General features: G+C 43.9%; 1 protein-coding gene across 1 annotated transcript in view; it reads left to right on the top strand.

Moving 5' to 3' along the window:
- Positions 1 to 8,878, top strand: part of BLOC1S5 (biogenesis of lysosomal organelles complex 1 subunit 5) — an 83,519-nt gene extending 74,641 nt beyond the window's left edge. The window contains exon 5 of the mRNA XM_040432110.1: positions 8,311 to 8,878. Within this exon, the coding sequence (XP_040288044.1) occupies positions 8,311 to 8,487 (177 nt within the window). The 3' untranslated portion in view covers positions 8,488 to 8,878. The remainder of the gene's footprint in view (positions 1 to 8,310) is intronic.
- The last annotated feature ends 15,355 nt before the right edge of the window (positions 8,879 to 24,233 follow it).

The raw sequence follows: 24,233 nt of genomic DNA, 5'->3' as shown, positions 1-24,233 counted from the left end.
GAGGACACAGGTAGCTCAGTAATATGTAGCACCACACTACACTACACCCCCCCCGTCACTTATTAACCCCTTATTCACCCCTGATCACCCCAGATCACCCCATATAGACTCCCTGATCACCCCCCTGTCATTGATCACCCCCCTGTCATTGATCACCCCCTGTAAGGCTCCATTCAGACATCCGTATGATTTTTACGGATCCACTGATAGATGGATCGGATCCGCAAAACACATACGGACGTCTGAATGGAGCCTTACAGGGAAGTGATCAATGACGGAGGTGATCACCCCATATAGACTCCCTGATCACCCCCCCTGTCATTGATCACCCCCCTGTAAGGCTCCATTCAGACGTCCGTATGATTTTTACGGATCCACTGATAGATGGATCGGATCCGCAAAACACATACGGACGTCTGAATGGAGCCTTACAGGGGAGTAATCAATAACGGAGGTGATCACCCCATATAGACTCCCTGATCACCCCCCTGTCATTGATCACCCCCCTGTCATTGATCACCCCCCTGTAAGGCTCCATTCAGACGTCCGTATGATTTTTACGGATCCACTGATAGATGGATCAGATCCGCAAAACACATACGGACGTCTGAATGGAGCCTTACAGGGGAGTGATCAATGACGGAGGTGATCACCCCATATAGACTCCCTGATCACCCCCCTGTCATTGATCACCCCCCTGTCATTGATCACCCCCCTGTAAGGCTGCATTCAGATGTCCGTATGTTTTTTACGGATCCACGGATACATGGATCGGATCCGCAAAACACATACGGACATCTGAATGGAGCCTTATAGGGGGGGGATCAATGACAGGGGGGTGATCACCCCATATAGACTCCCTGATCACCCCCCTGTCATTGATCACCCCCCTGTCATTGATCACCCCCCTGTAAGGCTCCATTCAGACGTCCGTATGATTTTTACGGATCCACTGATAGATGGATCGGATCCGCAAAACACATACGGACGTCTGAATGGAGCCTTACAGGGGAGTGATCAATGACGGAGGTGATCACCCCATATAGACTCCCTGATCACCCCCCTGTCATTGATCACCCCCCTGTCATTGATCACCCCCCTGTAAGGCTGCATTCAGATGTCCGTATGTTTTTTACGGATCCACGGATACATGGATCGGATCCGCAAAACACATACGGACATCTGAATGGAGCCTTATAGGGGGGGGATCAATGACAGGGGGGTGATCACCCCATATAGACTCCCTGGTCACCCCCCTGTCATTGATCACCCCCCTGTCATTGATCACACCCCTGTAAGGCTGCATTCAGATGTCCGTATGTTTTTTTACGGATCCACGGATACATGGATTGGATCCGCAAAACACATACGGACATCTGAATGGAGCCTTATAGGGGGGTGATCAATGACAGGGGGGTGATCACCCCATATAGACTCCCTGGTCACCCCCCTGTCATTGATAACCCCCCTGTCATTGATCACCCCCCCTGTAAGGCTCCATTCAGACATTTTTTTGGCCCAAGTTAGCGGAAATTATTATTTTTTTCTTACAAAGTCTCATATTCCACTAACTTGTGTCAAATAAAATCTCACATGAAGTCACCATACCCCTCACGGAATCCAAATACGTAAAAATTTTTAGACATTTATATTCCAGACTTCTTCTCACGCTTTAGGGCCCCTAGAATGCCAGGGAAGTATAAATACCCCACATGTGACCCCATGGCAATGTATTTTGGGGTGTCATTTTACATATACCCATGCTGGGTGAGATAAATATCTTGGTCAAATGCCAACTTTGTATAAAAAAAATGGGAAAAGTTGTCTTTTGCCGAGATATTTCTCTCACCCAGCATGAGTATATGTAAAAAGACACCCCAAAACACATTGCCCAACTTCTCCTGAATACGGCGATACCACATGTGTGACACTTTTTTGCAGCCTAGGTGGGCAAAGGGGCCCACATTCCAAAGAGCACCTTTAGGATTTCACAGGTCATTTACCTACTTACCACACATTAGGGCCCCTGGAAAATGCCAGGGCAGTATAACTACCCCACAAGTGACCCCATTTTGGAAAGAAGATACCCCAAGGTATTCCGTGAGGGGCATGGAGAGTTCCTAGAATTTTATATTTTTTGTCACAAGTTAGCGGAAAATTATGATTTATTTTTTTTCTTACAAAGTCTCATATTCCACTAACTTGTGACAAAAAATAAAAACTTCCATGAACTCACTATGCCCATCAGCGAATACCTGGGGGTGTCTTCTTTCCAAAATGGGGTCACTTGTGGGGTAGTTATACTGCCCTGGCATTCTAGGGGCCCAAATGTGTGGTAAGCAGTTTGAAATCAAAATCTGTAAAAAATGGCCGGTGAAATCCGAAAGGTGCTCTTTGGAATGTGGGCCCCTTTGCCCACCTAGGCTGCAAAAAAGTGTCACACATGTGGTATCTCCGTACTCAGGAGAAGTTGGGCAATGTGTTTTGGGGTGTCATTTTACATATACCCATGCTGGGTGAGATAAATATCTTGGTCAAATGCCAACTTTGTATAAAAAAATGGGAAAAGTTGTCTTTTGCCAAGATATTTCTCTCACCCAGCATGTGTATATGTAAAATGACACCCCAAAACACATTGTCCAACTTCTCCTGAGTACGGTGATACCAAATGTGTGATACTTTTTTCCAGCCTAGGTGGGCAAAGGGGCCCACATTCCAAAAAGCACCTTTCGGATTTCACCGGCCATTTTTTACAGATTTTGATTTCAAATTACTTACCACACATTTGGGCCCCTAGAATGCCACGGCAGTATAACTACCCCACAAGTGACCCCATTTTGGAAAGAAGACGCCCCAAGGTATTCGCTGATGGGCATAGTGAGTTCATAGAAGTTTTTCTTTTTCGTCACAAGTTAGTGGAATATGAGACTTTGTAAAAAAAAAAAAAAAAAAATCATTTTTCCGCTAACTTGTGACAACTGAAAGTGAAAAATGTCATTTTTTTGCAAAAAAATCTTTAAATTTCGATTAATGACAAAAAAAGTAAAAATGTCAGCAGCAATGAAATACCACCAAATGAAAGCTCTATTTGTGAGAAGAAAAGGAGGTAAAATTCATTTGGGTGGTAAGTTGCATGACCGAGCAATAAATAATGAAAGTAGTGTAGGTCAGAAGTGTAAAAAGTGGCCTGGTCATTAAGGGTGTTTAAGCTGAGGGGGCTGAGGTGGTTAACAAGTGGGAGGCACATATGCAGACTGTTGTAATTCCTACACCGTTCACCCGATTTGGATGTAAATACCCTCAAATTAAAGCTGACAGTCTGCAGTTAAAGCACTTCTTTCATTTCAAATCCACTGTGGTGGTGTATAGAGCCAAAAATGTTAGAATTGTGTCGGCGTCCCAATATTTATGGACCTGACTGTATATATTCTATATTAATATTGCATATTCATGTAAAAAAAAAATTTAGCTTGTTGCATATTTATCTTCATAGTCATGTAGAAAATTTGTAAATGGTAATATATTGAGCAAACATATATTTATAATAAGACCCTGATCTATCAAAGCCTGATGTTACTAATTATTATACATGAGCCATTTCTTAAAAGTCTGGAGTCAGAATGTGGGGAAAAAAGAAGAAATGGAGTTTGGCTAGATGAAAATGCCGAAGAGAACAGAGACATGGGGGGCTTTGCCGTTTGTAGTAGAATGCTTCACCCACAGCCTGCTGTGCTGACATCACTGTGCAAAGTACTTTATCACGGAAGTGAAATCATCAAGCCATATTCTTTGTGAGCACAATGGGGGAGATTTATCAAAACTGGTGTAATGGAAAACTGACTTAGTTGCCCAAGAAGCTTTGAAAATGAAAGATGGAATCTGATTGGTTGCTATGGGCAACTAAACCAGTTTTCCTTTCCTCTAGTTTTGATAAATCTAATATATTCCCCCCCCCCAATTCATACATATACGAATAGACAAAGGGGGGAATTTATCATTTGCGGTACTTTTGGTGTTAGGGTACTTTCACACTTGCGTTGTTTGATTCCGGCAGGCAGTTCCGTTGCCTGAACTGCCTGCCTGATCAGGCAAACTATATGCAAACGCATGTCATTTTTTCTGACTGATCAGGCATTTTTCAGACTGATCAGGATCCTGATCAGTCTGAAAAATGCCTGATCAGTCAGAAAAATGCATTGCAATACCGGATCTGTTTTTCCGGTGTCATCAGGCAAAACGGATCCAGTATTTATTTTTTTCCCATTTTTAAAGGTCTGCGCATGCGCAGACCGGAAGGACGTATCCGGCATTCCGGTATTTTGAATGGAAAAAAATGCCATTCCTATGGAAAAAAATGCCGGATCCGGCATTCAGGCAAGTCTTCAGTTTTTTTCGCCCGAGATAAAACCGTAGCATGCTACGGTTTTCTCTTTTGCCTGATCAGTCAAAATGACTGAACTGAAGACATCCTGATGCAAACTGAACGGATTACTCTCCATTCAGAATGCATGGGGATATGCCTGATCAGTTATTTTCCGGTATAGAGCCCCTGTGACGGAACTCTATGTCGGAAAAGAAAAACGCTAATGTGAAAGTAGCCTTCGTTTTAAGGTTGTTTTTGCTCTAAACTTATGAAATGGCACATGGTAAAAATATTTCACAAGTGCAATGTGGTGTATGCCTGTGTCTGTAAAAATACATCTGGGGGTTGCCTGGCGTGGAGATGCGACCTTTCTTTTTTTTTTTGTGACTTTTTAAAACATCATAAATGAGACTTAAGGCCACTTGCACATGCCAATTTCGGTGCGTTTCTGCACCATATCCACAGCAAACTCCACTCTCGCCCTTCATTGGAAAAGGGTGAAATCCGCAGCTAAAACCACAAACGTAATTAACATGCTACAGATTTGGAAATCCCCACGGCAGGCCAATTTCCACACGGAAATAATCCACCAAGTATACGTGAGATTAGTGTAATCTTATACACTTGCTGATACTGTACTATGCTGCGGTTTTTCTGCGCAGGTGGCCCTAAAGGTATTCTGATCTGAAATCCTGACTTTTGGGTGAAAAAGCCTGTCTTATAGTGCAGAAAATGTAAAAAAAAAAAAATGTAAGTAGTAAAACTAAAACTATATAAATTTGGTATCGCTATAATTGTTCTAAATTCCCATTTTTACCACACATTGAGCACTGTAAAAATAAAGCCAACCCAGTTCCACCCTAAGGAGATACATTATGTGCTATTAAAAAGAACAACTCTTCCCATAAGAAAACAAGAGCAGATAGTTATATCAACAAAAAATTAGAAAGTTATGGCTCTTGGTAGGTGCGCATGAAAATGGCTGTAAAGGGAAGTTCATGAGGTTTGATGATCTTTGTGAACCCCATATCTTCTAATAACTCACTTCTGATTTAATAACGTGTCCCTTGTGCTGAATCTGCCCATGACATTTTGTGAATATTCTCATTCGGAATGAGCGATTCGCATAAAACTTTGTTAGAATAGTGTACGGAGTGAGCGCTCCGTACAGTATTAGAATGTATTGGCTCCTATGAGCCGAAGTTATTACTTTGCGAAGTCTCGCGGGACTTCGGGTAATAACTTCAGAAATTAATTTCTACTGTAAAAAAAACTTTTACCGAACTCGGGTTCGGTTCTAAGGTACCACCTGAAACCGAAACAGAGTTCGGTAATAGGTTTTTAACAGTAGAAATAAATTTCTGAAGTTATTACCTAAAGTCCCACGAGACTTCGCAAAGTAATAACTTCGGTTCATAGAAGCCAATACATTCTAATACTGTACGAAGCGCCCGCTCCATGCAGTATTCTAACAAAGTTGTATGCGAATCGACTTTGGATATTTCATCCGCAGTCGATTCGCTCATCCCTAATTCTCATGTACTCAATATAAACATATGTCCTACCTACTTCAGACACTTGACTCTGTGGAAAAGTCTTGACACACAACATTTACTTTAAAGCTGCTCTGCTTTTTTCAGCACGCTAAATTTATTTTGTAACCTTTTTAGGGCCATTCGGAAACTGCCAAAACTGCTTTCCTTAAATGATGGGTATATTTTAATTCTTTAAACTAAGAAGATTAAACCTTACTTGTTTGTATTAACCTCAAGAGCGGGAAACCACGATGACCTATACACTCCCACTAAAAATCAACAGTGGTCTTCAGTCTGTGGCCAAGACTGTAGTGGTGAAAGCCCACAGCAGCGGTTCGTACAGTGCCCCCTCTGTTTACTGAAAAATAGGGGAAAATGCTTAGAAAGGTCACTGCACAAAATAACTTTGGAAAAGGACCGTGTAACCCGTAGCCCCTGCTGTTTTCAAAACTGTCTGAAGCACTCCTTTCGAAGATTCAACTTCGCCAAGGCTGAAAATTGTTATTCTGTACAAATATCAATGTTAATAAGAAGACACCACTTATAACTTGGTGTATTTTACGTTTCGGAAAAATGTACTAATATCCCAAATGTTTTCTATTATAGGGATTTGCAGCTTCCATCCGTGCATATCATGTCTTACGAGCAAAATAATTACCAATGCTGTGTAGTATATGTTTTTGTTATATAGTGGGGGTCATTTAGCTGATGTATGTAATTGTATGGCATGTGTCAGGGCCATATGCTTGGTGTATACAGCTGGAGCATTTCCTGACGTATATGGCAAACCTGTTTGTTCACAGAGCCTTGTTAATGCTTGCTTACACATTTTTGATCCAAGGGCTGCATTACGTAGTTACTTTGGACTTGATTGTGTACACAAGTGTGGCCATAGAAGTGTAGTGAGTGGCACAATGTACGCAGATGACACAATATGTCTGCCAAATGTTACCAGGCACTGCTCGTAGCTTCGTTATACTGTCGAGGGACGTCTAGATCTTGTTCACACAGTGCAGTTTTCTCCTTGTGTTTTAATAAAGGAAAGATGTCTCTGTTGCGGATCCATCCTCACTTCTTTTTCTTCATATTATGCCAATCGGTAAAATGTTCTGGTTCTAAATCACCAGTTTTTTTTGGAAGGACATGACACTGTACATGCATGCATATATTACTTAGAAGGTGGCTGTATACCTGTGGCTGAACACAAAATTACCATTTTGCGGGATGCATAAATAAGCTGCAAATACCATCGCCCTACTTTTACTAACTTACCTTAAAATAACATGTGGACAGAGTGAAAATACGTGTGCAAATCCAACACCAAACATCCTAAAATATTTAGTTGGCAGGGTCCCTATGAGATTGGCAGATTCTCTCCCGGGGTCATATTTGGTAAAGTAGGATATCTTGAATCCCTGTATAAAAAAAGGCACTTATACCTTAAAAATATAAAAAATATATCCTTGAGCTGTTTGTGAAAGGGGTTGTCCAGCTGGGAAACATTTTTGGGGAACCCTCCTCCCCGCTGGCCCTGTGGAGGGATACATACCTGCTCCCCACCACTCACCCACCTGGCTCCTGTGTTCCTCGGCCAGTCATTGGCTGCAGTGCCACACATGACCCCTGTCCATTCTCGAAAGTTGACAAGTTGGGACCAGAGTGCGGTGTGCAGTGGGGAACAGGTAAGTATACAGTACTAAAGGGATTTGAGTGCTCTGTAGAGCCCTTTGGTTGGAGATCAGACTTTTTGGGATTTTTTTTGGCAGGACTTCCTCTTTTAAAGAGGACCTGTCAGCTCCCCTGATATAAATACTTGTATTCCCCATGGAATACAAGTGGGGAATCTTTTTGCAGAACTCTGTATTAGTCTTCAATAGAAATATATGCATAAATTGACAACTTGGTGTCACTTTCCCCTTGTCAAAGGGTTGTGTCCCTACAGTCAGCACTGATTGGACAGTGTCAGAGTGTGCATTGACACCAACTCGAAACAGTCGTCAATTTATTCATACATTCCAACTGAGGAATGGCACAACCAAACTCACAAGTGATGCTAAAGAATTGTTGTCACGGGGAATACAGGCCAAACTGGGTCATGAAACCTCTTATCGGTCAATTGTCGAGTTATATTTCAGCCTGTAATAAATGAAGGGACTATGTTAAAAAATGGCTGTCATTCCTAAATGGTCAATGCAATCCTTGAATTAAAGCTAAAAGCCTACACTTCAGTCACATCTTGATGTTTCAGATTGTGTCTCTGTCCCACTATCTCTGGACGTGACCGTACAGAAATAAGAAGTTAGAAAAACATTTTCCTTGACCTTTTGGACCAGTGATGATCGATGCAGCAGTATGGATGTGGCTGTGGTTTGCATTCTACCAACTATTTTTCTTTTATTTTTTTTTCTTTAGAGTAAGACAGCAGCCCAACTTAGACATGAGAACTTTCGCTCGCAGTGGGAAGCGTTCATGAAGGAACAGGAGCAGAGACGTTTGGCAATAGACGAGGAGCACAATAAAGCCGTATTGCGTCTAAAGGAACAATACGCAGAGATGGACAGAGAGCTCTCCAAAATGGCTTCCTTTTAAAAACAACCCTATGCACTTCATAAAACATGCCTGTGATCCATAGAGGCGTGCTTACCATTCTTTTATCAGCAGCGGTGAGAATCCATTACCTCATATATCAAGTGCCTGAGGAAGATCAAGATCTAGAATAAGACTGAGCAGTGCAGGAGCTTCATGTATCTATGTATAGTATGCTTTTTATCATGGATGGTTGGTCTTGTGTTTGTGCTTGTTCCTTGATTAGTGTTATCACCTTTGTATTTGATCTGTTTTATGTAAACACTGCTGTACACTGTAAAAATATCACTGTGAGCAATATCTAGCTCCTGTTCTACCTTAGAAGTAATTCGGCAATAAAATAACGTGGTACAGAAAGAAGCAAGCTAAGAAAAATTAGAAGTCTTTTATTGAAAAAAAAAAAGCCTTTGGCGAGTACACATGAATCACGTTGCTTTTTTCACAGAGATATTATTGGTCTACTGTACATAAAGATTAATGTAAATTTGTTGTTGCAACTGCACACTATTCCACAGTCTTTTACCTGCTTCACGGAAAACCTTTTTTTCCTCTTTAATTTCTGTACTGCGGTCCACATATGCATCCGTGGATGCAGTAATTATTTAAAAATTTCTGTAACTTCAATTCATTATAGTGACCAAACTACCACCTTCCTTGCTGGTTGAGAGCATTTTTTAATTTATTTTTTAATATATATATATAGTGCGTCATTAGAGACCCTTAGGTTCCAGACGACTGCTGTCATATCTATGTAGTCATTTTTGAGACCCTTTATTCATTTTTGTGGTAAATTAAAATATAAAGATACAGCTTTTGCTAGACACCACTTGAGAAGAAAATATGAACTCTATGATAGTGTCTATCCCAAAAACATGACATAAATGATGCTGACAGTTCCTTACCCTGTTTTAGACTGCAGCCCCCGTAGCAGCCGCCATTGACCACATGCCAAAGATGGCCCAGGTTTCTCCCCTGCTATTCAGTAGAGGTTGCAGTAAAGGAATATTAGCTCCCAAACATTGGTGCTGCCATGACAACAGTGATTGGCCACATAATGTGCCATATCGGTGGAGCTACAACAGGGAGAAGAATTCTGGTCTGACCTGAAGGAGTTGCAGCATTATACTGAGCGAGGGGTACATTAGTTAATACAGAAGGGGCTAGGGGAGGTCTTGGGTACTGTGAGGGGCATAGCCATATGTGAAGCCAGAGGGACCAGCTGGTTAGTGTAAGGGAATTGAAGGGTATTGAAGCCCCATTACTCGGCATCTGAGTAATCACCTGGTGAGTGTTACAGATTACCCAACCTTAAGGTGTATTTAGATGGGATGTTTCTGCAGCCGATCATCGGGAAGGAAGCGTTCGCTATTGCGATCCCTAGCCCTCATACAGATTCATGGTTTCTGAGCAGCAGATAGCTGTTTAGACCACACAATCTGCTGCCCAGAAACTATGATCGGTTGTGCCTGCATGAACGACAGGATCACTCGATAAACTAGCGTTTCGCTCATTCATTGGCTAATCAGCGGCACATTTACACGGGCAGATTGTCGGGAACGACCATGGCCATTCCCGATAATCTGGAAGATTATTGGCTCGTGTAAATGCAGCTTTACTATTCAAGGACAAGTCCTTCTTAGGCTGGTTTCACATGGGCGTTGCGGGAAAAGATGCGGATGTGTTGGGGGAACATGCACGATTTTTCCCCGCGTGTGCAAAGCGTTTTAATGCGTTTTGCACGCACGTGAGAAAAATCGGCATGTTTGGTACCCAGACCCGAACCCAGACTTCTTCACAAAAGTTCAGGTTTGGGTTAGGTGTTCTGTAGATTTTATTATTTTCCCTTATTACATGGTTATAAGGGAAAATAATAGCTTTCCTTATACAGAATGCATAGTACAATAGGGCTGGAGGGGTTAAAAAAATAATAATAATTAAACTCCCCTTAATCCACTTGTTCGCGCAGCCCGGCTTCTCTTCTTTCTTCTTCTTTGAGGAAAAGGACCTGTGGTGACGTCACTGCGCTCATCACATGATCCATCACCATGGTCCTTTTCCTCACAGATCATCAAAGACAGAAGACAAGCCGGGCTGCGCGAACAAGTGGATTAAGGTAAGTTACATTTAAAAAAATAATAATTTTTAACCCCTTCATCACTATTTTACTAAGCATTCTGTATTAAGAATGCTATTATTTCCCCTTATAACCATGTTATAAGGGAAAATAATAATGATCGGGTCCCCATCCCGATCGTCTCCTAGCAACTGTGGGTAAAAATCGCACTGCATCCGCACTTGCTTGCAGATGCTTGCAATTTTCACGCAGCCCTATTCACTTCTATGGGGCCTGCTTTGCGTGAAACACGCACAATATAGAGCTTGCTGCGATTTTCACGCAACGCACAAGTGATGCGTGAAAATCACTGCTCATGTGCACAGCCCCATAGAATTGAATGGGTCCGTATTCAGTGCGGGTGCAATGCGTTCACCTCACGCATTGCACCCGCGCGGAAAACTCGCCCGTGTGAAAGGGGCCTTATACCGTGACCCCTTTCCTGCAGCTGATTGGACTGGGGGAGATTGAAGACAAGTAATTGCTTGCCTATATCTGTGTATGTCTGTGAAGGTTCTCATTTATCCAGGTCATGGTATATCTGTAAAGAATAAATCAAGGCAACTGGACTTACGTTTTCAAGAAATCTACAGTAAGTCCAGTTGCCTTTATTTATTCTTTACTGATATATCTGTGTAGATGTAAAAAAGTTAAAGAGGTATAGAGGCATTAAGCAATTATCTATATATAGGATAGGTAATAACTGCTAGATCAGTGGGTGTCCAACCACTGGGTCCTCACCAGTCTCCAAAACTGGGGTCCCCTGTTTGTATATAGCAGAGGTAGAGCATGTGCCATGCTGTTCCATTCAAAGTATATGGGACTGCTGATACTAGCTGAGTGCTGTGTTTAGCTAGGTCCATGAGTCACACAGATTTTGAATGGAGCAGCAAAATGCATACTAGACTGCCGCTCTATTCAACCAGGGGATATGGGACCCTATGCTGACAATGGGTTAGGTTCCCAGTGGTGAGTCTCCTACCAATCTAGTAGTTATCACCTTTCAAGTGGACAAATTATAGTTGCTTATTGCCAAATACCCCTTTCATTTTTTACATGGAAATGATAACGGAGGGAGGGCAGGAGTCCCTTCAGAAGTTTGTCATGGGGGAGAGCCTATCATAGTTACCCCCAACCCCCTTCCCCCTGCATGTGTTCTATAGCTTTACATTTTAATTCTCCTAAATTATGTTACCGCAAGATTTGTGTGTGTGGAGATGTAATCCCATGACTCTATTATGTAAACGCCCACAAAGCATATAACGCCAAATCTACTTGAATGATTGAAAAAAAGTGAACCGAAGCCATCATTGACTGAAGAACAAATCAAGTCAATGATGAGATCAACATTGTTTGACCACACTAAATATCTAAAAGGAGTTGTCCTTTAAGACATTGTTTGACCACACTAAATATCTTTATTTTTTTTTTAAATCAGATCATTTTTATTGTATGGCAAAGATATCACATAATATTTTTACAAATACATGCCATGTGTACCAAACACAGAATAAAGCACGACATGCTTCAAGACATATCAGCATGACTCATAGTACATTACATTAATGCAATCTTTGGAAAAGAGGAAATGTACAGAATCCTAGCAACTCGCCCCCCCCCCCCCCCTCCCACCAACTATCCCCCCCCCCCTACCAACCCAACCCCTATTCACTCCGGTGACAAAACACCACCTTACACTTTACAGCATAATCACACTATTTGATACCCAATCGCCCCATAGTTTGTCAAACTTTTGAGGGCACCCTCTTTTAAGAAAAATAGCCTTTTCTTTTATCAACATATTGTTAACATTGGTCCTAAACTCCCCCAATGTCGGAGGACCCATTTGTATCCAATGCAAGGCTATCAGCTTCCTAGCCAGGAACAGTCTTCCCACGGCCACTTTCTTGCATACGTCTGTTCCTAGCTCAGATACGTAACCTAATATACATATTTTGGGGTCCCTATCTATTCCCACTGACATTTTGTAATGTATTACCTCTAAAATATCTTCCCAATATCTAACTATAACCGGGCATTTCCACAGCATATGAGACAAATCCGCTGGCTCAAAAGAACATCTTGGACACTTTGCATCGGTTCTGACTCCGATCCTTTTAAAAAAAATTGGCTTTTTATACACCCTGTGTATAATAAAAAGCTGAGACAGCTTTCCCTGTTCGTTCAGTGAGGACAGCGGAATCGCCTCCAAAATTTCCTCCATTTCTTGGGAGATCCCCCGCCCCACATAATTTTCCCACTTTTTCATCCAGGTCAACGGATACGAATCCAGGAACTTATCCAATAATAGGGAATACAGCCGAGAAATTAACCCTCTTGTCCCCCCTTTGAGAGAATCAACTTTTGGGCTTCATCTAGTTTAGATATGCTAGTACCTTTTTTAATCATAGTGTCATACGCATGACGGATTTGGAGGTATTTGTAGAAGCACGTGCGCGGGATCTGATATCTTTCCTGCAAATCCGTAAAGAATCTAAATATACCATTATCTAATGAATCTCTCAATCTAAGGATCCCTTTATTCTCCCAATTCAGAGTACGTGACAAAGGAATAAATTCAGGGAGCCAAATTTTATCCCAAATCGGGGAAACCTCACTAACTTCCCCCAATTCTCCTTAGATTTTTAACCTTGTCCCACACTTTGGAAACAAGCCCTATCAAAGGCGAATTAGGCTCCAAATTTTGTAACCCCGCACCCTCCAAAAACCACATTAAGTCCCTCTTACCTATATGGTGCAGTAAAATCTGACTAGACATATCCGCCAACCTATAATCCAACCACCCCTTAAGATGCTGACACTGTGCTGCAAGATAATAAATCCATGGGTTTGGTACCGCCAATCCACCCTTTGTTTTAGGATACTGCAACATCTCCAATTTGATTCTGGGTTGGCCTCCTCTCCATATCAAATCTCTAAATATTGCATTAATTTTGTGGAACCTATCCATAGGCAACCAGACCGGGGCATTGTGAAGTACATACAACAACTGTGGCATCATTATCATCTTAATGAGGTTTACTCTGCCCACTACAGAAAGAAATAGTTTACACCACGCCTTGACCTTCAATCTAAGTCTCAACAACAGGGGAACCAGATTAAGCTCCTCAAATTCTGCGCTCCTTGGCGAGATGTGAATTCCTAGGTATTTAATTTTCCTGACCTGTGGGATATTATTTGTATGAACCACAGCAGACATCTCCTGACCATCAATAGGCATTAATGCAGACTTCTGCCAGTTTATGGGAAGTCCCGAAAGACCGCCAAATTTGTCTATAAGTGACATAGTGAAAGCTAGAGAGGCCATCGTATCTCCCAAGAACAAAAGAGTATCATCCGCATACAGCGCAATTTTATTATGTACCCGCCCATATTGAAAACTCTTTATATCTGGCGATTTACGCACCGCTGCTGCTAACGGCTCTATGGCTATTGCAAATAACAGCGGTGAAAGTGGGCAGCCCTGCCTAGTTCCTCTAGCCAATTGAATGTAGTTAGACACTCCCCCATTGGCCCTTATTCTTGCCTTCGGATTGGAGCATAAAACCTGCACCCACTGAATAAACCGAGGCCCAAATCACATACATTTCAGCGTACCCCATAAATATCCCCACTCTACACTGTCAAAGGCCTTGGCAACATCAAGCGACAGAATAGCTCTATCTCCATAGTTATCCGCTGGAATTTGCAGACTGGTATAAACTCTACGAATGTTAATTGCCGTAGACTTCTGAGGCATAAAACCTGTTTGATCAGAGTGTACTACACTAAGAATCACTGTAGCCAAACGTTTTGCCGAGACCTTTGCCAGTAGTTTAACATCCTCCGTCAGAAGGGATATAGGTCTATATGAATCAGGCATCCTCTTATACTTTCCTTCCTTAGGTATTACCACTATAAGAGCCTCCTGCATTGACTTCGGTAGAAAACCCACCTCCAACGAGTAGTTGAATACTTTCAATAATTCCGGTAGTAACACTCCTTGGAAGTGCTTGTATACCTCCATTGGGAGACCATCCGAACCTGGGGATTTATCATTTGCCATGTCTTTCAGGACCTCTTCTAATTCCTCTAAAATCAAAGGTTCCTCTAACTTCTCCCTATCTCCCTCTGATAAAGACGACAAACCAGCTCCCTCAAGGAATTGAAAAAACTCTTCCTCCGAACTAGAGGTCCTAGTGGAATATAGAGAAGAATAGAATGTCTTCAGTATATCTAGTATATCCCTAGTGTCAGTACAAATTCTCCCCTGAGTGTCCATCAATTCGGTTATATAGGTTGTCCCTTGCTGGGCCCTTAAGACCACCGATAGCATATGACCCACTTTTTCTCTTTCTGCAAACTGTTTTTGTTTATAAAATAAACTCTTCCTGTCTGCCGCCTGCAGCAGATGACATATCAACTGTTCCTGTGCCACTCTTAATTCTCTACTAGTAATCAGGGAAGGTGCTATACCATAATTCCTCTCCGCCTCCACTACTGCCTTATGAGCCCTTACATCCGCTTCCTTAGACCTGTTTTTATGTAGACTTATAGCTTTAATCAATGAACCCCTCAGGTATGCTTTCATCGCTTCCCAAACAGCATACGGAGACGCCGTACCATTATTAAACCTAAAATATTCCTTAATTGATTCAGTTAGACCAGACAGGTCCCCCAAAATCTGCAGCCACATTGCATTACACTTCCACAATTTTGGCCCCGGTCTGGTCCCCCCAAATCCCATCTCCACCTTCATTAAGGAGTGGTCCGATAATGCTATAGACATGTAGTCAGAGGAGCGGACAAACAGCAACATGACATCATTCACTAACGCCAGATCTATTCGAGACAGGGTTTGATATATCGAAGAGCAGCAAGAGTATTTACGTTCTGTAGGGTTACGCATTCGCCATATATCAAACAGTCCAACTTCTTTCATGATATTACGTAATGCCGAGCTTCCCTGAGAGCCCCCCGACCCCTCCACTCTACATCTATCCAGCTGATCATCTGGTGTGCAATTATAGTCTCCAATTAGAACCCAAGGCAACTCTGGGTAGTCCACCAAAAAGGTGAATACTGTTCTCAAAGCTGTCGATGCAAACGGCGGGGAAATATACTGTATATTGCCACCAGTATCAATTGAATACCCTCAATTTTACATAATATACATATAAACCTTCCTTACTCATCCAAGAATTCTTTAATACATTCAAACCTAATATCTTTATGCACTAGTATACTTACACCCCTGGAATGTGAAGAGAATACAGCATGAGCCGCATAGCCCACCCACGGCTTACTTAGCCAGTGTACTGTATTCTTAGTTAAATGCGTCTCCTGCAAACATAATATAGCTGGCTGAAATCTTGATAAGTAGTTAAAAATGCTATGTTGCTTCCTGCCTTCAGCCATACCCCTCACATTCCAATTTAAGAGCTTAGTCGTATGTGTCATATTCTTTAATTGAGACCTCTTCATGACCCCTCATCTTTACGAGCCATAAATGTGCTAATCCCCCAAAGAGGGACTCCCCTATGATCCAGCCGGAGTGAACACCCACCCTCCCCCCCCCCCCCAACTCCCACCCTGAAAATATAGAATCTGATCCTGAAAGCATATCCACCAAACATCCCTCTCCAAGGGCACTTCCAGGCAAAACTACCCACCATTTTAACTATCATACTCAGCTCTGCGGTTCCCATTATCTGCGAGCTTCACTAACTGCGTTCAGCTCACACTCCTGCTTCATAAGAACTGAAAACATAATTAAAGAACAAAAAGTCCAGAACGTGGACCTAATTCTTCTTGTGATGTCCTCCCATATTTTGGGGACTTAAATCCTGAAGAAAAGATCCCAACAGAAGAAAAATGAAAAAAGGTAATAACTTGCGGCCTCTTCAGGGCTTCCTGCCGAACAACTCAGAAGCTTCCTCTCCAATCCCAACTGCTCAGATGACCTTCTTCTGTTCTTTCAGCTGACTTTCATGGCAATCCAGCCAGTTTGCCGCCTCTTCTGGATCCTCAAAGAATCTGGTAGATCCCATGGCCACCACTCTCAACTTGGCCGGAAACAACATAGAGTATTGGACCTGCAAATTTCTAAGTCTCCTTTTAACATCCAGGAAACTCATTTGTCTCTTCTGGACTTCAGCAGAGTAATCCGGAAATATGGAAATCCTTACACCATTTATGGCCAAATCAGCATGGTCTCAAGATTGCTTTATTATGGTATCTCTATCCTTAAAGTGCAATATTTTAGCAATGATGGGTCTCGGTGGTCTACCAGGAGGTAGAGGTCTTGTGGGCACCCGGTGGGCTCTTTCCACAGCATATAACGGGGACAGTCCTTTGTCTTGAAATTTTCCCTGTATCCACTTTTCTATATATTCCGTGGCATTTGCCCCTTCAGTTTTTTCCGGTACCCCCACAATTCTTATATTGTTGCGACGAGATCTATTTTCTAAATCATCCGCCTTGGCGACTAGAGCAGCCATATATTTCGCAGTTGATTTAGCCGCCCTTTTGAGAGGCCGCACATCATCCTCTAATACTGACACTCTTTATTCCACTTCTGAGGTTCTCTAAGTAATTTTGTGCATATCCTTTCTTACTAGGGAAATGTCTTCCCTCAGACTGCCCACCTGAAGATGAAGGGCTTTAAGAGTGGTGTTGCAGCTAGCTACTGCCTTCATTATATCTTTAAGAGTCGGCTCTTGCTCACTGAGCTTAGGAGAGTCAGCTTTCTCCTGTGACTGCACTTCTTGCTCAGGAAACTGGTGCATCTTTTTAGCTTCTCCTTCCTCATCAGAGGAGCGATCTTCATGTTCAGAAGAGGACCCGGTCTCAGCTGTTTTGTTTTGTGACCAGTCCCTTACCTTCTCCGACTCTCTGGCAAATCTACTGAGGCGCGCTGCTGTGCTCCGACTCACTCCCTCATGCTGCTTCTCTTCCCCCTCCACTGCGGCGCCATTTTGACCGTTCTCCACTCTGTCCGAGCGCCCGCCGATCTTCACTCTCTTGGGCATCTTGAGCGCTCCGGGTATATGAGGACTCCTTTCTCCCTCTCACTGTTGTCCGTTCGTCCACGTCTGGTAAACTGTGCCTGACAGAGGATTATAACAGGATAATGGCAGGAGCGCACAGAAACGCGACTCACACCATGCAATGGCAGGCCACGCCCCCCCCCCCCCTTCCCCACACTAAATATCTTAAAGGAGTTGTCCCATCACAAGAAGTTATGTCCTATCCATATGGTAGAGCAGGAATCAGCAAGCTCCATGCTGGGAGTTGTAGTTTCACAACAGCTGGAGTGCCAAAGGTTGCTGACCCTTCCCCCCAGGGCAGAAGATGAGCATCTTATTGCTTGGATCCTCACAGATCACAAGAATGAGGTCTTGGAGTGAACAGGGTGGCAGCTACGCATGGTTCTAATTGTCCTTGCTATGAGAGGTTCACAATGTCAAACCCCTGACAGGGAAAGGGTTAATCCCTTTTAAAGACGTTATCTGGCAATTTGATACTGATGGCCTATCCGCAGGATAGATTATTAATATCAGACTAGTGGGAGTCCGACTCCCAGCACCCCTGCGATCAGCTGTTCGTGGAGGCCGCGGTGCTCCTCTTCCTAGGCCAGTGACGTCATTATACGTCGGTCATGTGACAGGTGCAGTTCAGTCCCATTCAAGTGCGTGGGGCTGTGCTGCAATACCAAGCACAGCAGCTATACAATGTATGGCAATATGCTTGGTAAGCAGTGAGGAACCTGCAGCGTTCACCGGAGGATATGCTATCAATATCAAATATTCTTGGATAACCCTTTTACCTGATCCGGTTAGAAGATGCATGTAAGCATATCATTATTTGCCATGGTCACCACAGCTATTTTTCTCTTAAGTTTTTATATGTGCTCAATTTTCATTTCTTCCACCAAATCTGTACTCCAGCTCTATACCTGTCACGTCGGACATCACTATAGCAATGTGTTTTGAAATAACCAAATTAAATGCCATAATGAAAGGATGTTTTTATGACTTTTGCATTTAAAATTACATTTTAGTCATCCCGCGTCTTCAGGTAGGAAAATCTAGAACGATTTTAATATCATTTCAGTGATTGCAATTGCATAAGTGCAACAATGGTAGCCTGTGTCAGTTTATGGCTTTATGTCAAAGCTCCCTTCCTGGCAACTCGGTGAAAATGTGATTACAGTGAGTGCAGGAGATGGAATAAATATTTGAGATTTCTTACAATAACACCGAGCTGCAGCCAAGCTTCCCTATCCGCTACTGTTGGTCTGAGGTGTCATCAATCATTGCTGGGTAACCGGCCTGAAGAAGGAGTTCGCCATCTCTAGAACGTGTTGGAATGCTGGTCGCTGCAACTGGGATTTTTGTACCTGATGCATCTAAAAGAAAGTGTCTATGATTATAACAGACCTTCCCCAAAGATGTGTTACTTGTTGGAAGCTGTACAATGGGTCTTTCACAGGGTGACGGCACTCCGTGTCTTCTGCATTCGGGGCATTAAAGGTGGATTGTGCTGTATCTTCCTGCACTTCTACCTTGTTTTATTTTTACAAGCATGCAGAAGAGTACATGTACTTAGACTTCTAGACTGCTTAAAGGAAGCCTGTCACTGTTTAACCAGGCACAATGGGACGCATTCATCACGCATTTTACGCTACAATTCTGGCGTGTAAGTAAAAAATTATGGTGCACCCCATATTTGCAGCATAACTAGCGACTTTTCAGTTCTCTAGCCACTTTTCAAAAGTGGCACGACAAGTGGGCAGGGCTTAGCAGGAGGAATTGTGGCCTCTGTGACCCATCACATTTTCTATAATTTATGCTAAAAACTGATTTATAGTGAATTATAGTTCAAATCCACATGGAATCCCATCCAATATGCCAAGTTTATCATAAATTTGTGCTGACTGACTGAAAGGGCACATTCACGTGACCGTAATTCTGGGTTCGCGTCCATTCTGCAATTTTTGTGGAACGGGAATCTACCCGCAAAAGATGTAGACATCACACAGTGTACTGTCCGCATCCGTAATTCTGTTCTGTGGCCCCACTAACAAGATGGAGCATGTCCTATTCTTGTCCGCAATTGCTGACAAGAATAGACATTTTTATCATAGGGCCAGCCATGTGCGGTCCAACAAAATGCAGAACGCACACGGCCGGTATCTGTGTTTTGCGGATCCGCAATTTGCGGACTGCAAAACATTTATGGTCATGTGAATGCACCGTAAGACTGCCCCTTTGCCTTGTAGGTCTAGCTCCACTGAATGTAAGGAGACCTTTCATTAAGGGATTAATTTCTTCATTCTGGATAAAAAGTACTTTTAATCCCTATGCAAATGAGCAGTTAGGTGCACTAGGGGCAGGCCGAAGCTACTCTGTGCACTTTTATTCCTCTGTCAGCCGATTCTTAATTGAAAGTCAGGTGAGATGACTATAGATCAATCTGGCCCTGTCAATCAGATAGGAGGGAGGGGCTAGCAGAGGCAGTAAGGGTGCACAGAGTGCTCATTTGCATGTAGATTCAAAGCTCGACTGCCCTAGCCTTACAAGCCATTTGGAATAGTTTAACAGTGAATTTCCGGGACACAGATTCCCTTTAAAGGGGTTCTGCCTAGATAACAAATTAGCCCTTATCCACAGACTAGGGAGTAACCATCTGATCACTGGGGCCCGCAATGATCATGAGAACAAGAGTTTCGAGTCTCCCTGTGCGTGTGTGAACGGCAGGGCTCAGGAGTTGGAGTCAAAGTTAGTTTTTGGGTGGAGTCAGAGTCAGAAGAAATGTACAGGCTCCAGCTTATAAAGAATATCTGTTATAAATATTGTATAATTTATTAACTTTCATATACATTTTGAAACGTTTACAAATGTAATCATAAATGTATATTATATTTGTGGGGATGTGCTCGTGGTAGGCTACAGTAGCGGCGGCAGTATTGAGGCAATCACAGACAGTCTTTGTGATACACCGTGACTTTATTCACACCAAAGGCATAACAGGCAATGTGCAGACCACACAGGTGCATATCCACATAGTGCATAGAACAAAAGTCCTTCCATAGAAAATAAACAGCAGGTTTGAGTCACCTTGTTTTTGGACAGACCACAGCGGTCCTGCAGGCTTGTAAGCTACTTGCCTTTGTCTCCCTCAGGCCAGAGCCCCTTCGGCTAGTAGCACCACAGGTCCCAGGGCTATCCTTCAATGTGTGCTGCGCCCAGACTCTCCTTCACCAGCACTGACTCTGTCTGTGGAAATCTCCAGCACAGCAAGACACACCCCACCCCCATCTTCAGCAGGCTGGGTTCTTTAAAGGCCCAGCTCCACCAAAAACCTGGGCTGGCCATGGGCAACAGGCACCCACCCAGCTCTTTACCTGTTCCCAGTAAGAACCGGCCCGGACACGCTGCACCAGCAGCATTCGTCGCTGTAACCGCAATGATCCGGTTCTTACTCCACCGAGGACAGGACCTCTGGTGGCACGTATCGTCCGTTCATTATTATCCCGGGGACTCTCCTACATTTCCCCCCCCCCCCTTTGTTCACCCCTGAGGGCTTGAACCAACTGTTCAAGCCTGAGGGGGTGAACACATGCACAGCAGTGTACCCGGGACAGGGCATCTGCGTTCCCCTGTAAGTGGCCGGCCCTGTGCTCAACAGTGAAATTAAAGTTCTGGAGGGACAAGAACCACCTGGTAACCCGAGCGCACCCCTCCTTAGCCCGACTCATCCATTGGAGAGGGGAGTGGTCGGTCACCAGACGGAACCTTCTCCCTAAAAGGTAATATCTGAGAGACTCGAGTGCCCACTTGATGGCGAGGCACTCTCTCTCCACAATGCTATACCGGGTTTCAGCTGGGGTAAGCTTGCGGCTTAGAAAAACCACGGGGTGCTCTTCCCCGTTGAGCTCCTGGGAAAGCACAGCCCCTAGTCCTACTCCCGAGGCATCTGTTTGAACTACAAACTCCCGCTTAAAGTCGGGCATCACCAGAACCGGGGACTCACATAGGGCCGACTTCATACGGAAGAACGCCTCCTCCTCCTGCTCCCCCCAGCGAACCATCACCGACTTTCTACCCTTCAAGAGTCCGGTTAACGGGGCTGCCAAGGTGGCAAAATGGGGAATGAACCTCATGTAGTACCCAATCAGGCCCAAAAATGACCGTACTTGCTTGGACGTACGAGGCCTGTCGCAATTCCGGATTGCTTCAACTTTATTCACTTGGGGCCTAATGACTCCGCGTCCAATCACATACCCCAAATAGCGAGCTTCCTCTAGTCCCACCGAGCATTTTTTTGGGTTGGCAGTCAACCCCGCCTTCCTGAGAGAATCTATCACTGCCTGAAGTTTTGACAAATGACCCTCCCAGTCCGGGCTGAACATGACTATATCATCCAGATACGCGGAGGTATACTGGTGATGGGGCTTGAGGACGACATCCATCAGACGCTGGAATGTAGCCGGAGCGCCATGCAACCCAAAAGGCAACACCCTATACTGAAAAAGCCCCTCCGGGGTGACAAAGGCCTTCTTCTCCTTTGCCGCCTCCGTCAGAGGTACCTGCCAGTAGCCTTTCGTGAGATCTAGGATCGAAAAATACCTGGCTTTTCCCAGCCGCTCTATCAACTCGTCCACCCGAGGCATGGGATAGGCGTCAAATTTTGATACCTCATTTAATTTCCTAAAATCATTACAGAACCGTAATGAACCATCCGGTTTGGGAATAAGGACAATCGGGCTAGCCCACTCGCTCTTTGACTCTTCTATGACCCCTAGACGTAGCATCGATCTTACCTCCTGTGAAATGGCCTGTCGCCGAGCCTCCGGTACTCGGTATGGTCTTAAACAAAACAAGCAATGCAACAGCTCACTGCAAATCAAATAAGGTACAAAATTGCATCATAATAGCAAATGCTGAACTAATAAGTTAGAGATACTTGGCAAATCGTTTTGTACAAAATTATTTGAGCCCGTCTGCCGAACGTCAAGGCAATCTCTAGTTAGACGGGTTCCTAACACTAAATATACCTGTTATGTGCCATAGCGGCTATCATAAAATTCAGAAAGTGTAGGTTCCACTTACATGCTGGATCCGCCTGAATTTAGGTCATTTTCGGTGCCAAAATGGCCTCCATTATATCCAGGGAAAGCAGTTACCAGCATGCACACCGGGCCCCTTCCACACCACCCCTGGCGCCACATGGTCACCAAGGACTGCAATGAGAGTCCACACACTATCTCTCTCCTGGTGCCAGATGGCTTCAGTGAGTGGGGGGGAGCAGGCCAAGCTAAATACTAACACTAATTAAAATCAACCTGTGGGACAGACGAGCTGGAAGGAGTGCACGACTTGGCACCGAAAATGACGGAAATTCAGGCGGATCCAGCATGTAAGTGGAACCTACACTTTCTGAATTTTATGATAGCCGCTATGGCACATAACAGGTATATTTAGTGTTAGGAACCCGTCTAACTAGAGATTGCCTTGACGTTCGGCAGACGGGCTCAAATAATTTTGTACAAAACGATTTGCCAAGTATCTCTAACTTATTAGTTCAGCATTTTCTATTATGATGCAATTTTGTACCTTATTTGATTTGCAGTGAGCTGTTGCATTGCTTGTTTTGTTTAACAGTCTTGTTCTCAGCTATAGCAACGTGCCCCTGCGCTTTGGGATGTGCTGACTGACCTCGGTATGGTCTTAGGCGGACTTTCACCCGGGGCTTGGTGACAATGTCATGCTCGATCAAGGTGGTACGTCCAGGAAGGTCAGAGAATACGTCCCTATTCCGACTAACGAATTCTCTCACCTCTTGTGCCTGTTTGGTCGACAGTCCGTCCCCCATCGTCACCCCAGCGGCGTTCTCCGGAACCCCTGGTGACCCCGGGTCACTCCCTGCGTCCAGACAGAGGGCGGGCTGTCTCCAAACAAATTCTCTCTGTCTCTCCAAGGTTTTAGTAGATTCACATGATATACCTGTTTGGGCTTCAGCCGCCCTGGCTGGTATATCCTGTAATGAACTGGGCCCACTTTCTCCTTAACTTCATAGGGTCCTTGCCACCGGGCCAAGAATTTACTCTCGACCGTGGGCACGAGTACAAGAACTTGGTCACCCGGGTGAAATGTCCTTACATGGGCGGATCGGTTATATACTCGACTCTGGGCCAGTTGTGCCGCTTCCATGTGCTCACGGACGATCGGCAACACGACCCCTATTCGGTCCTGCATTTTTCCTATGTGCTTTATCACAGTTTTATGAGGCGTAGGCTGTTGCTCCCATGCCTCCTTAGCGATATCCAGTAGCCCACGGGGATGTCGCCCATATAACAACTCAAAGGGCGAGAACCCCGTGGACGCCTGGGGCACTTCCTGTACCGCAAACAAAACATAGGGCAACAGTAAGTCCCAATCTCTCCCGTCCTTACCCATGATTTTTTTTAGCATGGACTTCAGGGTCTTATTAAACCGTTCTACTAACCCATCAGTTTGGGGATCGTAGACGGACTTGTGCAGGTGTTTAATATTTAATAGCTTACATAATTCCTTTGTTATTTTGGACATAAAGGGTGTCCCCTGGTCCGTCAGAATCTCCTTTGGTATCC

Source organism: Bufo bufo, chromosome 5 (genome assembly GCF_905171765.1).
Source record: "Bufo bufo chromosome 5, aBufBuf1.1, whole genome shotgun sequence".
NCBI classification, from domain to species: Eukaryota; Metazoa; Chordata; class Amphibia; order Anura; family Bufonidae; genus Bufo; species Bufo bufo.
Note: the sequence above shows the minus strand (reverse complement) of the source record. Positions and strands in the feature narration are given on the sequence as shown.